The 16,149-nt window shown below is 34.0% G+C and overlaps 4 protein-coding genes and 1 pseudogene across 5 annotated transcripts; 4 read left to right on the top strand and 1 right to left on the bottom strand.

Annotated features, from left to right (window-relative positions):
• Positions 1-75: 75 nt before the first annotated feature.
• Positions 76-2,365, top strand: LOC125223219 (protein kri1-like). The gene has a single exon (XM_048126252.2). The coding sequence runs from the start codon at positions 231-233 to the stop codon at positions 2,139-2,141; it is 1,911 nt and encodes a 636-aa protein (XP_047982209.1). The 5' UTR covers positions 76-230; the 3' UTR covers positions 2,142-2,365.
• A 740-nt stretch (positions 2,366-3,105) lies between these two features.
• Positions 3,106-3,784, bottom strand: LOC125185171 (peamaclein pseudogene; annotated as a pseudogene). Its single transcript, XR_016134689.1, has 2 exons — positions 3,678-3,784; positions 3,106-3,529 (listed from the first exon to the last, which is right to left on the bottom strand). The product of XR_016134689.1 is annotated as a peamaclein pseudogene (transcript).
• A 1,303-nt stretch (positions 3,785-5,087) lies between these two features.
• LOC125219805 (glycine-rich protein) lies at positions 5,088-6,719 on the top strand. The gene is made up of 4 exons (XM_048121884.2): positions 5,088-5,115; positions 6,114-6,217; positions 6,292-6,442; positions 6,528-6,719. The coding sequence occupies exons 1-4, from the start codon at positions 5,097-5,099 to the stop codon at positions 6,563-6,565; spliced, it is 312 nt and encodes a 103-aa protein (XP_047977841.1). The 5' UTR covers positions 5,088-5,096; the 3' UTR covers positions 6,566-6,719.
• Positions 6,720-9,209: 2,490 nt separating this feature from the next.
• On the top strand, positions 9,210-10,975 carry LOC125224559 (flavonol synthase/flavanone 3-hydroxylase-like). The gene is made up of 3 exons (XM_048127980.2): positions 9,210-9,673; positions 10,143-10,470; positions 10,547-10,975. The coding sequence occupies exons 1-3, from the start codon at positions 9,246-9,248 to the stop codon at positions 10,757-10,759; spliced, it is 969 nt and encodes a 322-aa protein (XP_047983937.1). The 5' UTR covers positions 9,210-9,245; the 3' UTR covers positions 10,760-10,975.
• Positions 10,976-13,323: 2,348 nt separating this feature from the next.
• On the top strand, positions 13,324-15,551 carry LOC125219081 (uncharacterized). Its single transcript, XM_048120947.2, has 5 exons — positions 13,324-13,698; positions 13,845-13,919; positions 13,997-14,076; positions 14,263-14,465; positions 15,275-15,551. The coding sequence occupies exons 1-5, from the start codon at positions 13,523-13,525 to the stop codon at positions 15,359-15,361; spliced, it is 621 nt and encodes a 206-aa protein (XP_047976904.1). The 5' UTR covers positions 13,324-13,522; the 3' UTR covers positions 15,362-15,551.
• Positions 15,552-16,149: the final 598 nt, after the last annotated feature.

A 16,149-nucleotide genomic window follows, 5' to 3' on the forward strand; every position in this document is an offset into this window, starting at 1 on the left:
TAATAAAAAACCAAGTACTAAAAACATCACATTCAATCGAAGATATGGGTTCCATTTATGAGAAGCCTATTCTAAATTTGGGCATTGTAGTGAGATGGGCCTTATTGTTTGCGATTGTACGGCACAAGATTTAAGATAAATCATCTGAGATTTATACACCAAAACCCTAACCCTAACCCCCAATTCGATTCAAAAACCTGTTTTCTGCTCAAACTCTCAATCCTCCGGAAATGGATCGTTTGAAGCTTTTCGACAGCGATGGCGATTCTTCAGACGAAGACCTGTCCAAAATTGAAATCAACAAGGAATTTGCCAAACGCTACGAGCACAACAAGAAGCGAGAGGAGCTGCACAGGTACGAAGCGCTCAAGAAGCAGGGCAGGGTCGACTCGTCGGACTCGGATTCAGAGGAATCGTCGTCTGGGGAGGAGGAGTTGAAGAAACCGAGTAAGAAGACGGACGCTAAATTTTTTGAGGCGTTGATTAAGGTGAAGAATCAAGACCCGATTTTGAGGGAGCAAGATGCGAAATTGTTCGAATCCGATGACGAGGATATCGATGAAGAGGAGGATGCTGCTAGTATGAAGAAGGGGAAGCCTATGTATTTGAAAGATGTCGTTTCGAAGCAATTGATTGAGGCTGGTCCAGAGTTAAGTGATGAAGAGGAAGAAAATGGGGATGACGGCGCGAATGAGCTGAAGAGTTATTCACAAGAGCAGGAGGAGCTGAGGAAGCAGATTGTGAAATCTCTGGAGGAGGGGAAATCTGATGATGACGATGATGGAGATTTTTTGAGAGTGAAGAGTAGTGCCAAGGATGAGGAAGATGAAGAGGAGGATAATGTGCTTGGGGAGAAGATGAATGAGTATTTCGGAGACGATGAGAAGTTGGATAGCGAAGAGATGTTTTTGAAGGATTATTTTCGGAAAAGGATGTGGATTGATGAAGAGAAAAGTAAAGGCCATGGCGATGTGGATGTAAACATTTCAGAGGATGAGGATGAGGTGGAGAAGCAAGAGGATTATGAGAGGGAGTTCAACTTTAGGTTTGAGGAGAATGCTGGCGACAGGGTGATGGGGCATTCGAGGAAAGTGGAGGGATCCGTGAGGAAGAAGGACAATGCGAGGAAGTCACAGAGGGAAAGGAAAGAGGAGAGGATGGCGCAGGCGGAGTTTGAGAGGAAGGAGGAGCTGAAGAGGTTGAAGAATCTGAAGAAGAAAGAGATAAAGGAAAAGTTAGAGAAGATTAGGGAGGTGGCTGGGACTGAAGGGATCTTTCTAGATAAGGATGATTTGGAGGATGAATTTGATCCTGAAGCACATGATAAAAAGATGAATGAAGCATTTGGTGAGGAGTATTATGGTGCTGAGGATGTTGATCCGCAGTTTGGGACTGATGATGATGAAGATGAGGAGCTTGAGAAACCAGATTTCGACAAAGAAGATGAGTTGCTTGGACTTGACAAGGGTTGGGACAAGGTGGATAAGTCGGGTGAAGGGTTCAAGTCGTTTAGAGAACGAATTATGAAGGATAGGTTAGCCAGTGGGGAGGAGGAAGAGAATGGAGAGGATGAGGAAAAGCAGAGGGGGAGTAAGAGGAAGAGGAAGCACAAGCCGAGCGAAGTAGAGAAGGCGGTTATAGAGGAGCTATTGGATGAGTACTATAAGTTAGATTATGAGGACACCATTGGAGATTTGAAAACTAGATTCAAATACAGACCAGTTAAGGCTAAGAGGTTTGGATTGAGCGCGGAAGAGATTCTTGCGCTGGACGACAAAGAGTTGAATCAGTATGTCTCTTTGAAGAAGATAGCTCCATATAGGGAGCAGGAATGGAAGGTGCCTAGGATCAAGACTATCCAGCTAAAGGAGAGTAAATACAGAAAGGGTAATACTTCTAAGGCTGTTGATGAAGACAGGAAGGGGAAGGGGAAGGGGAAGGGGAAGGGGAAGGGGAAGGGGAAAGAGGTGGAGGTTAATGCGGTTGGAAGTGAGAAACCGCAGCCAGTGGAAATGAATGGGGAGGAAAAAACTGTTTCAAGAAAGAGGAAAAGAAAACAGCAACAGGCTGAGCTCAAGATATCACAGTCCAGGCTTATGGCATATGGGAAAATTCCATCCAAATCTAAGAGCAAGAATTGATTTTTTGGATACTTTGTTGTTTAGAAGGTGTTGTGTTTCTGCAAGCACACATAAAATCTGTTTGTTGATGTGCCCAGTAATGTTTTCTTTTTTGCTTTGCTGTTACTGCTCTTTCTTTGTTTGGCCATTTATGATGAGAATGGTTGTTTCAGCATTAGCAAAAGGGAATGTAATTTTGGAAGATGAACATTATGAATGAATTTGGCCGTGTTTATTAAGAACAATTAGCTGAGCTAGCTAGAGCATTTGCATCCCGTGCTTAAGGCCCTGAGAGTGTGGCCGATTCACGCATATGCACGCTTAAGCACGCTTTTGGTGGTGGTGTGGACGATGGGGACGATCGCATATGTTTTTAGTTTTTATTTTATAGTAATTCAAAATGTTGTTTACTATAAAATAACTAATGACACTTCTTTTGGCCCTCGAATGTTTGTGGAATTTTAATTGAATTATGCATTGTTTTCATTTTTTTAAATATAATCCATCCGTTCTGAAAAAATAGAATAGTTTTATTATTTTAGGTCATCTTCCAAATCGGACTAAGCCTAAATATGAAATTTTTTAACCAATTACACATCCCTAATAATGTGGACCTCACAATCAAACTAACAATATTTTTTCTCTCTTTTTCTTACTTTTTTCATTTCTTTCTTATCTTACCAATTGTACACTAAAACTCATGCCATATACTATTTTGTCTATTTTTTGGGGACGGAATGAGTAACTTTTTTCATATTTAATTTAGAAATTCTTTATTAATTATGTAACTTTTGTTATTTTAATAAATTTCTTAATTAAATATTTATGCAATATATAACAAAAAAGAAAAAAATAATATAAGTACATAAGATTAAATGTGGAGATTTTTGGTTTTATGGGTATTTTTATTTTATTTTCTTGTAACAGAAATGTCGTTGTTGAGTGGAATAGTGTTACGTTAGCTAATTTAATGAAAGCAAAGACGAATAGGTAAGAGCATTTTATTTTACTGATCATATATGAGCAACATACTACTCCCTACTCCATAGTATGTCTCATTAATCTCACATTAAGCCTCCACATAAAACTGTATACTAGTGTGTAGAATTCGGATACAATAATTGAGTAGTTTCAATTTATGATAATCAAGGACATTTAGGTCCGCCCTTAGAATTTTTCATGTCTCTATAACAAGGGCACTCGTCCTTGTTTCCGTAAGTTCCCGATGGCACACAACCACACTTATCGCAACATATGTGGCAATATTTCAGGCAACGGTCTGCCCGCCCTGCCTTGGAGCATCGGGTCGCACATTTCTGGTCGCAAAAACTTGAGTCGTCCGCCAATGAAGACGTGATGATCAACATCATAAGAATAATTGAAGCTACAAAAATCGTCACTGACTTCATCTTGATTCAATTCCATTGAAAAAAAAGACAAATTTATTAGTATAAGTAAAATTTAAATACTATACTATAACATGATAAACATTGAATAGCAAAATAAGATTTGATTATATTAAGATGAAAAACACAAAAATATAAATAAATTACCAACCTGAAAAGGTTATGAAAATATTACTTCAGCTACCACCTTCCAATGCGAAATACAAAGGCCTATAAAAATTAGTAGGAATTTAGATGTTGTAAAATGAGTAACATTTGTGAGATTTATATATAGAGTTGAGGTAGAGGCAATTTGCTCCACGCGTCGCAATTCTTTGCGTAAAATACATCAAAGCTTCATATATAAGCGAGCTGATTTTTGCCTGGTTTAGAGATCATGGGTGTCGTATGCAGCTTCTATCTGGATTCTTCTCTTACCAAACTTCCTTTTCTGTTTTCCTATATACTCCATATAAAATTAGTTTGTGTTATCAAGTCCGCAGGGGCGTAGCACATTGAAAATGAAGGGACAGATCTTGCTGCAATAATAATTTTATCAAAGTATAAATTAGTAATGACGTGGAGGTCACTCTCCACTAACTATTTATACTACCCTTTATCTCTCTCTTATTTACTAATTATTCATTAAAATTCGTACCGAATATTCATACTTTTCAGAGACAGAGGGTAATATGTATATTGCAACTTGAAAAATATTTGATAAAATTTAAATTGATATTCAACTTTCCTCTAAACCTACAAGTATTTCTCTGTTATTAAAGCTCATGTGTCATTAATTTATTTAGAACGTCTTCAATTGCTAAAGATTAAATTGTCCCGAAATTAGTTTAAATTGAAAGACTTGTAAATTACTTAAGAGTAGTGTAACTTAAATTATTTCTAGACTAAGTTTCAAATAGTAGATATAACTCATCCTTTCAACGAAAATATCATTTTTGTTGTCATTTTTGTGCATTTTTAGTGCATGTGTACCAAACATGCACTAAATCAAAACAATATTGATGACTCAAAGTATTTATAAATAAACCTAACCAAGTTTAAGAAAATAGGAGGGATTTACATTCACAATCGGCAATTGAAAATACAAACAAAATTCATCACCTCTGTCTTCCATAACACTGGTTGGATTACAAATTTCAGCACTTTAAGAAAAGATAACTCATCACTCATAAGCAAGTGCTTAAACCTACATTATTAGAAAACAACCAATTCTACACACTACTACAAATTGCAGAAAAAAAAGGGCCCAATGGGAAAACAACCAATTCTACAACTACTACGTACACATGTAGGGTTTTTGGGCTTTCAATTTGCAGAAAAAAGGGCCCAATGGACTTGGCCCATTCTGAACAAAAAAAATTACTGTGAAAAAGAGGTCAATTTGATTAAAATCCACCGTGCTGTTTTGGCGAGCTGTGATTGGGTCTAACTACTCAGCAACGTTGACTTACGTGTCAAAATATGAAACGGCCTCCTGACTGTGCTCCTGTGGTATCGGTCACACCTGATTCCTACCCATATCTTTATAAACCAAAGAGGAAGACCCCGGAGAAGAGTCGTCGCTTCTACCATGGCATACGTCGAGAGAGGTACATTTTCCCCCACTCCTTTTGAGAGCTCTTTTAAGAATTAATTCATCTATGTTGTTTTTCCGTCCCTAATTTGATGCTCATTTCGAATTTTCGTATTTGGCGATCCTATTTTTTCACAAATTTTACATGATTTTGGCTCAGAATGGTTGATTGTGAATCAAAGTGATAGTTTATGCTCAGCTTATTTGAATTCGTGATAAGAAATATCCTTTGCGACGATGTGTTATTGTCTTAAAAATGAAAATGATCGATTGTTCAATAATTCGAAACACACCTGTTGCTGCTGCTTGGTTGGTTGAAATTGGGGATAAGTCTGATTCTTACTCATTAGAGATGATAAAAATGCAATTCTTTTAATTCATTGTTGGATAATTTTGTATAGGGAAATTTAGATGTGAAGGAGAAGTTTTGTTTCATATATGACTCATTAATCTGCCATGACAGTCAAGTTGTCATGTTGAGGAGTATGATTTGTTTTTTAAAAATTAATGAATGTTTCTATTGTTCTATACATATGTAGGATATCTGAGTTAAAAAACCCAACTTTTGGCCCCTGTGTTGTCTGAGGTGGGGAGATGAACAGGATTTCTAATGTTATTTAAATGAATAGAATGGAAGTAGGAATCACATTCCATTCTCTTCTTGGTATGATGGATTGGAATGAGGGTGGGAATGGAATTAGGATATGAATGAAATGGCATTTTCTTGCATTCTCATTTCATTCCCTCTTTCATTCATTGTGCCAAACAAATGAATAGAATGGAAGTACGAATCACATTCCACCCCATCATACCAAGAAGGGCCTGAGTTTCTGGTAGTAGGAGTACTATTTTGTGTAACTTCACCCGCAGACTTCATAAAAACTCATTTGCATTGATATGAGACTTGATGCATCATTCATGCATACATCAACATCGATAAAAAGATAGATGGACATGACGCACATCCATTCGATGCATCATTTAAAACATCTTAGGGACTGTCCTGCCCTTCAGGTGTTATCAAAGATAAGAGAACAATATGGCGACTGAAAACAATCACAGACTTTTTCTGGGCCATAATCAACTTGATTGGGGTCTTCTTTGCCACGATGTTTTCGGTACTCCTATTCTTCTGGCTAAATATAGCAGTTTCACTGCGGATCATGTCCTCATTTATCCGTACCTTGTGCAGATGGAGAAGACTGAAGCCTACCGAAAAGGTTCCGGTGCAAGCAAGAAATGGGATGGCGGTGGTCCAGGAGGACCGGGAAGTGGCCCATACGGTGGGGGTGGTCCACGTGGGCCACCCCGTGGAATGGATAACGTTAGAGGAATTGATCACAGTAAGTTTTTCCCTCATCTTTTACTAATGTTCCCCCTTGTGGCAAATTCTGGTCATTGACTTGGAATATTTAAATCTTGCTTTAGGTGCAGCTCCTGCTTGTGGCTCTTGCTGTGGAGGTTGACTTCATATTGTACGATAGTTTTTTTTCAATAATAAATTTGGCTATGTTAAAAAAGTTTTTATAGTACTATGTTCGAAGGCTAATAGCTACTTATCAATTGGCATATGTACATGTGTATTTGTTATGTGTATCAAAGTTAATCTTCTGAGTGCCTTGTTTGATTTCAATAAACTACTACTTAGTTCTACATTCACAACTGGTGTGTCTGGGTAAATGCTCTGCTCGTGAGTGACAGATTCGGTACACGAAACACGTGTGGGTCCGTCAAGGATATGGATCCCCTGCTGTGCTCAAAGCCATAGCAGGGTGTGCTGTTCCACACAGCCAAATATAAAATTCATAAATAATAACATTTAAATTAATTTCTTTTTTAATTAAATATTTGGCTGTGTGGAAGGCTTTGAGCACAACAGGGGATCCATATCCATTAATCACATGGGGAAAATTAACAACAGATAAAAAATATTTAAATAATTATTTTTAAAAGTAGATTCCATTTTTAGTGGCATTATCTTTTGAGATCGAGTAATATGCGCATAAATTTTTTTATTTTAAATGTGTGAATAAGACAAAAAATGAGAATGAGAATGAAAAGCATAATATACAAAATAAAGAAAGGGTAGCAAATCGTTTGAAAAATAAAATTAGGCTATTAGCAATTATCGCACCCGACTTTAATCTTATTTATCAATGTAAATACTCCTCATGTCCCGTAATAGATGTCACATTTTACTTTTTTGTCCAACAAAAGATGTCACATTTCTTTTTTTGAAAAAAGTTATCTCTCACATTAATATAATTTTACGATTTCTCTCACCACTCAACACACAATAACATCTCCTAAAATCTTGCGACATTACTCAAGTGTGCCATCTATTATGGAACGGAGGTAATAGTTATTTAATGATCATTTGCTCAATTGCATGGTTAATCTTATGGATACATAAATTTATATTTATGGATATAAATATAAAATCTTATTTGTCAAATTAAATACTACTCCTATATGGATACATGAATTTATATTTAAAATTTGTATCACGGAGGATTTGAATCCGAGACCTTTGGTTTCGGGTTTTACTTCTTTACGGCTCAGCCAACTCACACACAATTTATTGACTTTTTTCTTTCGTCCCACTTAAGATACCATGCATATTCTTGAGTGACATGCGATTTTATGTGAAGTTGAATAGAATAAAGTAGAACAGAGTAATTATCTACCTTATTAGTATATATTAAGTTTATAAGTTCATAGAGTACTATAAGGTAGATAATTAATTATAGAATTAAAAATAAAGTACTCCATTTAATTAGTCTGTTCAACCATTCAAGCTATATTGATAGTACTCCCCCTTCCATAAAAGAAGTCACACTTGTGAGATGATACGAGATTTTATTTTGTTTTGTGTGTTAAATGAAAAAAGAAAATATAATATTTATATTATTGTGAGAGTTTTTTTTTCCAAAATTAAAATATAACATTTTTAGTGGGACAAACTAAAAAGAAAATATAATTTTGTTATACTTGTACGCCTAGCTAGAATGTGATGTCAAAGTCGTAGATCACTGGCCTTAACAAACAATCTACCTTATCAATACTGGAGTATACAATTCTTTGGATTTGAACCTATCTTGAAAGCAATCATTTTCACGTTACATATACTAGTAGTACTAGTATTAAACTATTTGATGGCTATGATATTAAATTATAAATTTTAAATTAATGAGCGGAGATCAAGAGAGGGACATGTGCCAAATGGTCTATGCAGACCCAACCATATCCGCGAGACACGAATAATTAAATCACAAAACTTTTAAATTGGTATCCATTTAAAAAGTGATCGCATTTATTAATGGAGTAAATACTAACTTTTTGTATTTTAGACTATATATATTAATTTCTTTATTTTATTAGAACTGATTATTTAGAATCTTAGATTTATAGCTCTTACTATAATTATTGAGATTGTCTTTGTAAATTTAGTTTAATTCATTCTTAGTTCTTAAATATTAAACAATTAAAATGTGGAATTTGGAATGTTTGTATATTTATTAGTACTCCACTACGTATAACATTGAGATGTTTGAGTATGAAATTTTTTCATATATTTTGGATATATAATTATATTTGTTGTTGGTAATTGGATTGAATTTTATGTAATTTTATTTTTATTGGTTTTTATGGTGTTATTGGATATCGATTGATTTTATAGTTAAATTTTCTACTTTTTTCAAAGGCTCGGACCACCCATTTTCTATTTGTTTTGTTATTAAAATTTATTTCTCTTTTCTCAAATTTTGTATTTGAGTTTGTATATACTCACTCCATCTGCGAATAAGAGTCTCACATAAGTTCAGTGCTAATTTTAAGAAATACTAGTATAAAGAAAAGTGGATAGAAAGAGTTAGTGGAATCTGGGTTCCACTTTTATAGTATTATTAGTTTAATTATTCTCTTAATGGTGATTAAATTTTTATTCCCACAACAAAATAAACCTTAATATAATTAATTCCTTCCACCAATTCTATGCGATGGACATGACGAAAAGTTGTTATTTCTGTTATTTCAGTTTTTCTAGAATGATGTAAGATCACTATTCTCAACTATATAAGGATACGAAACCAACCACATATCACAAACCAAAAATTTAGATACAACGAAAAAAAAAAGAAAAAAAAAATGGAAAATGTTGCAGACCTAAAACAAGAACTGCCTCCGGAGTTCATCCGGCCGGAGGCGGAGCAGCCGCGCTTCACGACGTTCCAGGGGGCGGCGGCAGAGGTCCCGGTGGTGGATTTTAGCGGCGCTGGCGACTCGGAAACCCTGGTGAAGGCGGTGGTTGATGCGAGCAGCAAATGGGGGCTTTTCCAGATTGTGAATCACAGCATTTCTGCGGAAGTGATTGAGGATTTGCAGAGGGTTGGGCGGCAGTTCTTCGAGCTTTCGAACGATGAGAAGCTGGCTTATGCAAAGGATCCGGAGAGCAAGAACATCGATGGGTATGGGAGTAGGCTGAGGAATGGTTGGGTTGATCATTTGTTCAACAAAATATGGCCTCCTACAGCTGTTGATTATCGTTTCTGGCCAAACAATCCTTCTGATTATAGGTATTGTTTCATTTTTGTTTGCATTACTGGTGTCAGGTTTATACACTAAATAAGCTCTTTCTCGTTTTGGACGTAAATAAACTATTTCAATTTGAGGCTCAATGACTCATATGTGTTTAAATTATGATTGGCCGCAGTTAACCTTATTAGAAATCATTATTTACTTGACATTTTTGAGATATTGGAAACAGACAAGGGTATAGACGTAATTCAGAATGTTAATAAACCCACTAATTTGATGGATTAAACTAACTCAACAAAATAAAAAAATCAATTCGAGCCCTTTCGGCTATGTGGATAATTAAGTTAATTTGCAAAAATAGCAAGTAGAGTATGGATTATTGTATCCACAATATGAGGTTTCTAGAACTATGGGTCATCTCACCTAATATGATATTTTTATTAGTCAAGTTCTTCTATTTGGTATGTAACATACATAAACGATAAATGGTTATTATTGAAATGATAGGAAAGCGACCGAAGAGTACGGAAAAAATCTGCATCAAGTGGTGGAGAAGCTGCTCGGGTGCCTGTCATTAGGGCTAGGGCTAGCGCCGGACGAGTTGAAGATAGCGGTGGGAGGCGATGAGCTCGTATACAACTTGAAGATCAACTACTACCCACCGTGCCCCCGCCCGGACATAGTCCTCGGGGTGCCCGCGCACACCGATCTCTGCGCCCTAACAATTTTGGTGCCGAATCAAGTCCAAGGACTCCAAGTCCACCGAGACCAATATTGGTACGATGTTGCATACATCCCTAATGCATTGATCATCCACATTGGAGACCAAATTGAGGTACTTAATAGTACATATTTAAACTTTATACATTATATTATTAGTGATTACATAATAATCTTTTTGTTTTGGATAGATATTGAGCAACGGAAAATACAAAGCAGTGCTGCACAGATCAGTAGTAAACAAGGATGTTACAAGAATGTCATGGCCAGTTTTCATGGAGCCACCTCCACATCTTGAAATTGGACCTTTTCCTAAGCTTCTAAATCAAGAAAATCAGTCCAAATATAAGACCAAGAAGTTTAGTGATTATGCCTATTGCAAGCTCAATAACATACCTCAGTGACGTTAATTAATTATTTACCCTCTTATATTTCCTTAAATTAACTATTAATAACGAGGGTAATCAACAATAAACATCCATTGTACTATATGTGAAAATATTAGGAGATTAGTTAGATTTGTACGAACTTTCGGCTATGTATTTTGGCATGGGTTGTATTAATTGATAAATATTGCAGTTGTTGTTGGGAGTCTTTTTATAAATTGAATATCTATTTTATGCCCATTTGTTAGAATTAAATAAAATATAGTACGATTTTACTAATATTACTATATGAGGGTGAAATAGAACTATTGCATGTATAAATCTTATATTTTTCTCATTGGCTAATGAATTCCAAATCATATTAAATTTGAATAATAAACGTAAATTCACATAAGTAAACAATTTACGAAATTAGATTTCATGTAAATTATTTCTTAGTATATTAAAGCTATTTTTACAATGAAACCACAACAAATACTAGCAAATTTTGTAGTAGTAGGAACTGAATACATAAATAAAATTTATTTTTTTCTGAATTTATTTTAGCGAATTAATTATAGATTGTGCTACTGACAATCATATAAATTTTTTTATTCTTAATATATAGTATATTTATTCAACTAGAAATATTATTAAACTTTCTAAAATTAATTTATCATATATATTGAAACTCTATTTAATTCATTAGAATATCTAATTAATCAGTGAGTATTTATTTATAGTAGAAGAAGATCTTCTACTAATATTCAAGGTCACATAATATAATTTCTCTAGTTATGAGCCGATGTGTCACACTCCAATACCATCGCATATACATTTCTAATAAATAAATAAATAATAAATAAATAAAAATAGAAATAGAGCAACCAGTATTTGATACGAGAACATATGTATAATAAAATATATAAGTCATCAATTTCAGAAAACATCTTTGAGTATTACTAGTAACTAGTATGAATATTTATTACTATCAAACTCCATAAACACATAAAGTAATATGACCTGCTTTAGGCCCAAATAAGTTCAATAGATTAACCCAATTTAATGAATGCATGAATGAATGAGCCCAGTAAAATACAGACCCCGAAGTCGATACACACCTCTCTCTTCAAAACAAACATAATGAATTGTAGCACTAAGTGGTAGTACTCAACTAAAAATGTTTGATATATTGTGAGTAAATAAACATTTCAAAATTCATATTAATAGTGATTTAAATAGTTTAAGTAGAGAAGTGGTGGACAATGTGATTGAAAAAATAGGACTCTTTCATGAACACACCAATCTTTTTGGTAACTCAAATATTCGATCTACTAAAGAGCAGAAACCTCAAACCGACAATTCATGGCGTACAAACTAATTAACAATTATTACTAGAAATTAGATATCAATTTATGCAATTAAGCAGTGACATAGCCATGATTTAATACTGAGGGCCAACATAATTTCTTATTCATTTTCTTGTGTCAAATGTAAATTCTCACATACAAAAAATATAGCGATTTAAACAAAAAAATTGCATTCTTTTCAATACAATAATACGATCAATTATTGCATCTATCAATGTAAAGTGAGACGGATTTACGGTTTTGATTTCCATTCTATAAGGAAAATCAAGTTCATGTGGTTGAAATGGAGATTTTGAGTAAATAAGCTCCATGAACTTGTTCTGATCTCGAGTTTTGTCGACAACTTATTATATAAGGTCGTCTTTTTAATTAGATTATTTGAAATTTTTTCCAAGTCGACTTGAATTTTATTTCTATTTTTGAATTTGGAGAAGAAGTTCATTAATCGACTAAGATGAAAACCCGATACAATAAGATATTTTTTTTAAATAGCAATTTATCTACCTAAACCAATAAAAAAAGACATGTACCTTTTTTTACGAACCGATGAAGACAAACACTATAGAAAGCCATTTCACGTTGATAGCCCAAAAGGTTGTTTCACAAGTTTCCTCAACAAATATTTTAAAAAAATTTAAAAACAAATTAAACTCAAGTTTATCACGATTTTAGCAAGTCTTATTATAATAACAATATATTGACTAATCTTCGAGAAAAAATAAAATCATTCATGATTTCATTTATTAAAGTACAAAAACTTATCAAAATAAATTTAATAAATTTCAAAATTATTGTTGGCCATGGCCCCACCTCACCATAGCTCCGCCAATGAGTGAGATTTTCGTTGGGATCGCAAGATAGTGACAAGATTACTTTAATTAGTTAATAACTCAAATCATATTCATGTCACCATTATTTTATTTCAAAAAAATTTATATTGTTTTTATTATTTTCCGTCAATAATACTATAGGTGAATAATTTCCTCGAGGCTTCCATGCATTAAAAAAAAAGGCAAGGCACGCTTCTGAATTCACATGAGTGGAATATGGAAAGCATGTGGACCAGCTCCTCTAATTTGACTGTTTAAACGATCATGTGTTTAATTTCCACAATTAATTATTTAGTTCTCCACTACTAGTTTTACTACATACGAAAACCACCCCAATTAATTGATTTATTCTACTATTTCATTTCCACCGCGTCTTCTCCATCTTTTAATTGTCAAGTCAACTATGTAACAACTCCACCAATTTAATTTTAGTATTCAACATGTTTCTCACCTTTTAGATCCAATCGAATTCTCATCTCCGCCTCCTTTAAAATAAGACCAAAACCCTAAGCATCATTTCCCAACACAAGAATCTTCTCAAACCCCTTTGCAAACCAAGATCCAATCATCAATACTCAATCTACTAAGATCGAAGCTAAATAATGTCAATGGCTAGCTCTTCCTCCATCACCGTCGCCCACAACTCGGCCATCTCTTCGGGTACGAGGTTTCAAGCTCTTTCTTGGAATCCCATCTCGAGATTAGCCGTTTCCAAGCGCAAGAGCGATGAATTGAGCTTCTGGGCCGCCAAGAAAACAGTACTCCGACATACTACCAGGTGTGTAATAGTAAGAAAGATATAATAAAACTGTAACGCGACCTTTAAATTTCTATTCATTTATTAATAAAAAAAAAACATGTGAAACTGCAAACAGTTTTGAGTAAACATAGGTTTTAACTTTGAACTCTTTGATTCTTAATTAGGAAATTTGTTGTGAGTGCTAACACTGCACCTGGAGTTCCACCTGCAGCTGGCCCACCACCTTCTTCAAAGCCCATGTAAGTAAAACTCTAAATCAGATCTCTCTCTCTTTCTTTTCTTCCTCTATTGTTTTCTGAATGAAGGGTTGAAACAGGAGCTGGATTCTTGGACTAGTGGTATCATTTATTCTACCCTTTTTCACCAACAAATGGGGGCCTTTATGGGTGATTAAAAGTAAGAAATTCAAGATCTTTATATTTCACTAAATCATTTCATTCTTATTTTATTATAAAAATAATACTATTATAGTATGATCCATATTTCATTTATATATTTTTTTGAAATTTATGGTGAATTCAAATGAGACATTTAATAGCGGATTTATCGATGCTGAGGAATAGAATTGATTTGGGTGTGCAGACAAGCTTGAAAACGCGGTCCAAACGGTGGAGAACATAGTGGAGGCGGTGGAGAAGGTGGCGGATTCTGTCGACAAGATCGCTGAGGACATCGCCGACGATCTCCCCGAGGGATCCAAACTGCGCGATCTTGTCGAGAAGGTTGAAAGTTTGGCTGAGAAAACAGCCAAGACGGCTGACTCTCTTGATGACGTCATTGATAAGGTATTACTCCCATATTAATTTGTTTTTGTGCAATAATGAGCCGCAGAAATCAACCATATTAATTCCTCATATGCGTCTCTCTTCGCTTTTATACTCCCTCCGTGGTTTTATGTTGATTGAGTATTTTTTTATTTTGAAAAATATTCAAATAATTGAGTTATTTCTATTTTTAACAAAAAGTAGCACTCTCTTTTATTTTATTCTTTCTTAATTTATTCACCATCGACTTAACACATTATTCTTAATCTTCGAAGCAAAAAGAAGTGTCTCTCTTGACACTATTTGACTAAATCATATTTTGCCAAAGAAACACATCTCAATTAAAATTAATTTCATTGTAATAAAGTACTACTTTAATTAAAATTAATTTCACGTCTATTTCTTAAAAGATATTAATATTAATCGTACTTATCTCGTGTTTCTAGCTATAAATCTCGACTGATTCCTCATGGGAAATGGGAAATTATTGTGCAAGTTGTATAATTATATGCTGTCTATCTCAAGTTGTTCATGTGCTACCTACTACTACAAGAAACCATCATAAAAATAATGATATAGTCCAGAATGTACAGCTCAGACTAATATGGGAAAAATCTATTATTAAGATTTTGCATTGATTTTCGATCAACAAGTGTGACCAGTTAATTAGTTTTAAAATACTTTGCACATGAATAATTATTAGCATATTACAAGCAATTGTCTATGCATTTCTAAATTTTGTTTTCATTATTAATTAGTATTATCTTTTATAGTTTAAAATTCAATTTGTGCCAAAACCTTAATGAAAAAATATTGAACCATTTTTGCAGGTCCAAGAAGCTGGAGATCATGTGGACGACATTATATGCGCAACCAAAGCAGAAAGTGATCTGCTGCAGCAAAAGAAAAATAGTTGAATTTATTCATTTTATCTATGCTAAAACACCAAATTTAGTTACCCTTTTCGATGTTATAATTTGTAAATATACTCCAGAAATTTCAAATAATCCCAATTTATTTTTTTCCTTTTTATGTAATAATTGTTCGGCGGGAGCATGCATCTGTACTTTTTTTTTTTCCAAGAATTGAATTAATTCTTAATTATCAGTTTCCTTCCAGCATTTTGATATCAAAGTCTGAGATACAAAATTGCTACATTCTACAATTAACAATACTAATAAATAATAGTAGTACAGTTTATATTTATGAATTAGCTCTAAACTAAAGCATTAAATATTGCTGAGAACTACTTGATGTTGATGTTAAAATTTTATCCACTAATTAAGTTCAAATAAAATACCCCACATCACCCCAATTTATTCGCTTCTGTGCATTCAAAAGGAAATGCATTTAATTTTGTATCATAACATTCATACCATGATGAGATACTATTAGAAAACAGCAATATTATTAATAATGACCTTATATATTGATGGTACTAACAGGACGACAGATTTGTCTCATTCATTCATCAACAATATTAAGAATAATATTTAATATATGCAAATTGGCCAAAATCCAGCTGGAGATTAATCTTAAAAAGTTTATTGGAATGTATGGGAATATAGTGTAATTTAACATTTGCAATTTTGTACTTTTTTCTTCTATTTCTTTGTGTAGATAATCATAGATATATATGATCACTATATACTATTGAGAATGGCGCATTATTGATGTACAAAAAGGAAAAAGAAACAAGCTATGA

The sequence above is a fragment of the Salvia hispanica genome, chromosome 1 (genome assembly GCF_029641045.1).
Source record: "Salvia hispanica isolate PSC_SH4W2 chromosome 1, Shi_PSC_v1, whole genome shotgun sequence".
NCBI classification, from domain to species: domain Eukaryota; kingdom Viridiplantae; phylum Streptophyta; class Magnoliopsida; order Lamiales; family Lamiaceae; genus Salvia; species Salvia hispanica.

Excerpts from the sequence above, each read along its gene's own strand:
- LOC125219081 (XM_048120947.2), top strand. The coding sequence starts at position 13,523 with ATGTCAATGGCTAGCTCTTCCTCCATCACCGTCGCCCACAACTCGGCC. Across the intron at positions 13,920-13,996 it reads CCACCTTCTTCAAAGCCCAT|GAGCTGGATTCTTGGACTAG; the intron begins GTAAGTAAAACT and ends GGGTTGAAACAG. Across the intron at positions 14,077-14,262 it reads GCCTTTATGGGTGATTAAAA|ACAAGCTTGAAAACGCGGTC; the intron begins GTAAGAAATTCA and ends TTGGGTGTGCAG.
- LOC125219805 (XM_048121884.2), top strand. Across the intron at positions 6,218-6,291 it reads TCTTTGCCACGATGTTTTCG|ATGGAGAAGACTGAAGCCTA; the intron begins GTACTCCTATTC and ends TACCTTGTGCAG. Across the intron at positions 6,443-6,527 it reads CGTTAGAGGAATTGATCACA|GTGCAGCTCCTGCTTGTGGC; the intron begins GTAAGTTTTTCC and ends ATCTTGCTTTAG.
- LOC125224559 (XM_048127980.2), top strand. The coding sequence starts at position 9,246 with ATGGAAAATGTTGCAGACCTAAAACAAGAACTGCCTCCGGAGTTCATC. Across the intron at positions 9,674-10,142 it reads AACAATCCTTCTGATTATAG|GAAAGCGACCGAAGAGTACG; the intron begins GTATTGTTTCAT and ends TTGAAATGATAG. Across the intron at positions 10,471-10,546 it reads ACATTGGAGACCAAATTGAG|ATATTGAGCAACGGAAAATA; the intron begins GTACTTAATAGT and ends TGTTTTGGATAG.
- LOC125223219 (XM_048126252.2), top strand. The coding sequence starts at position 231 with ATGGATCGTTTGAAGCTTTTCGACAGCGATGGCGATTCTTCAGACGAA.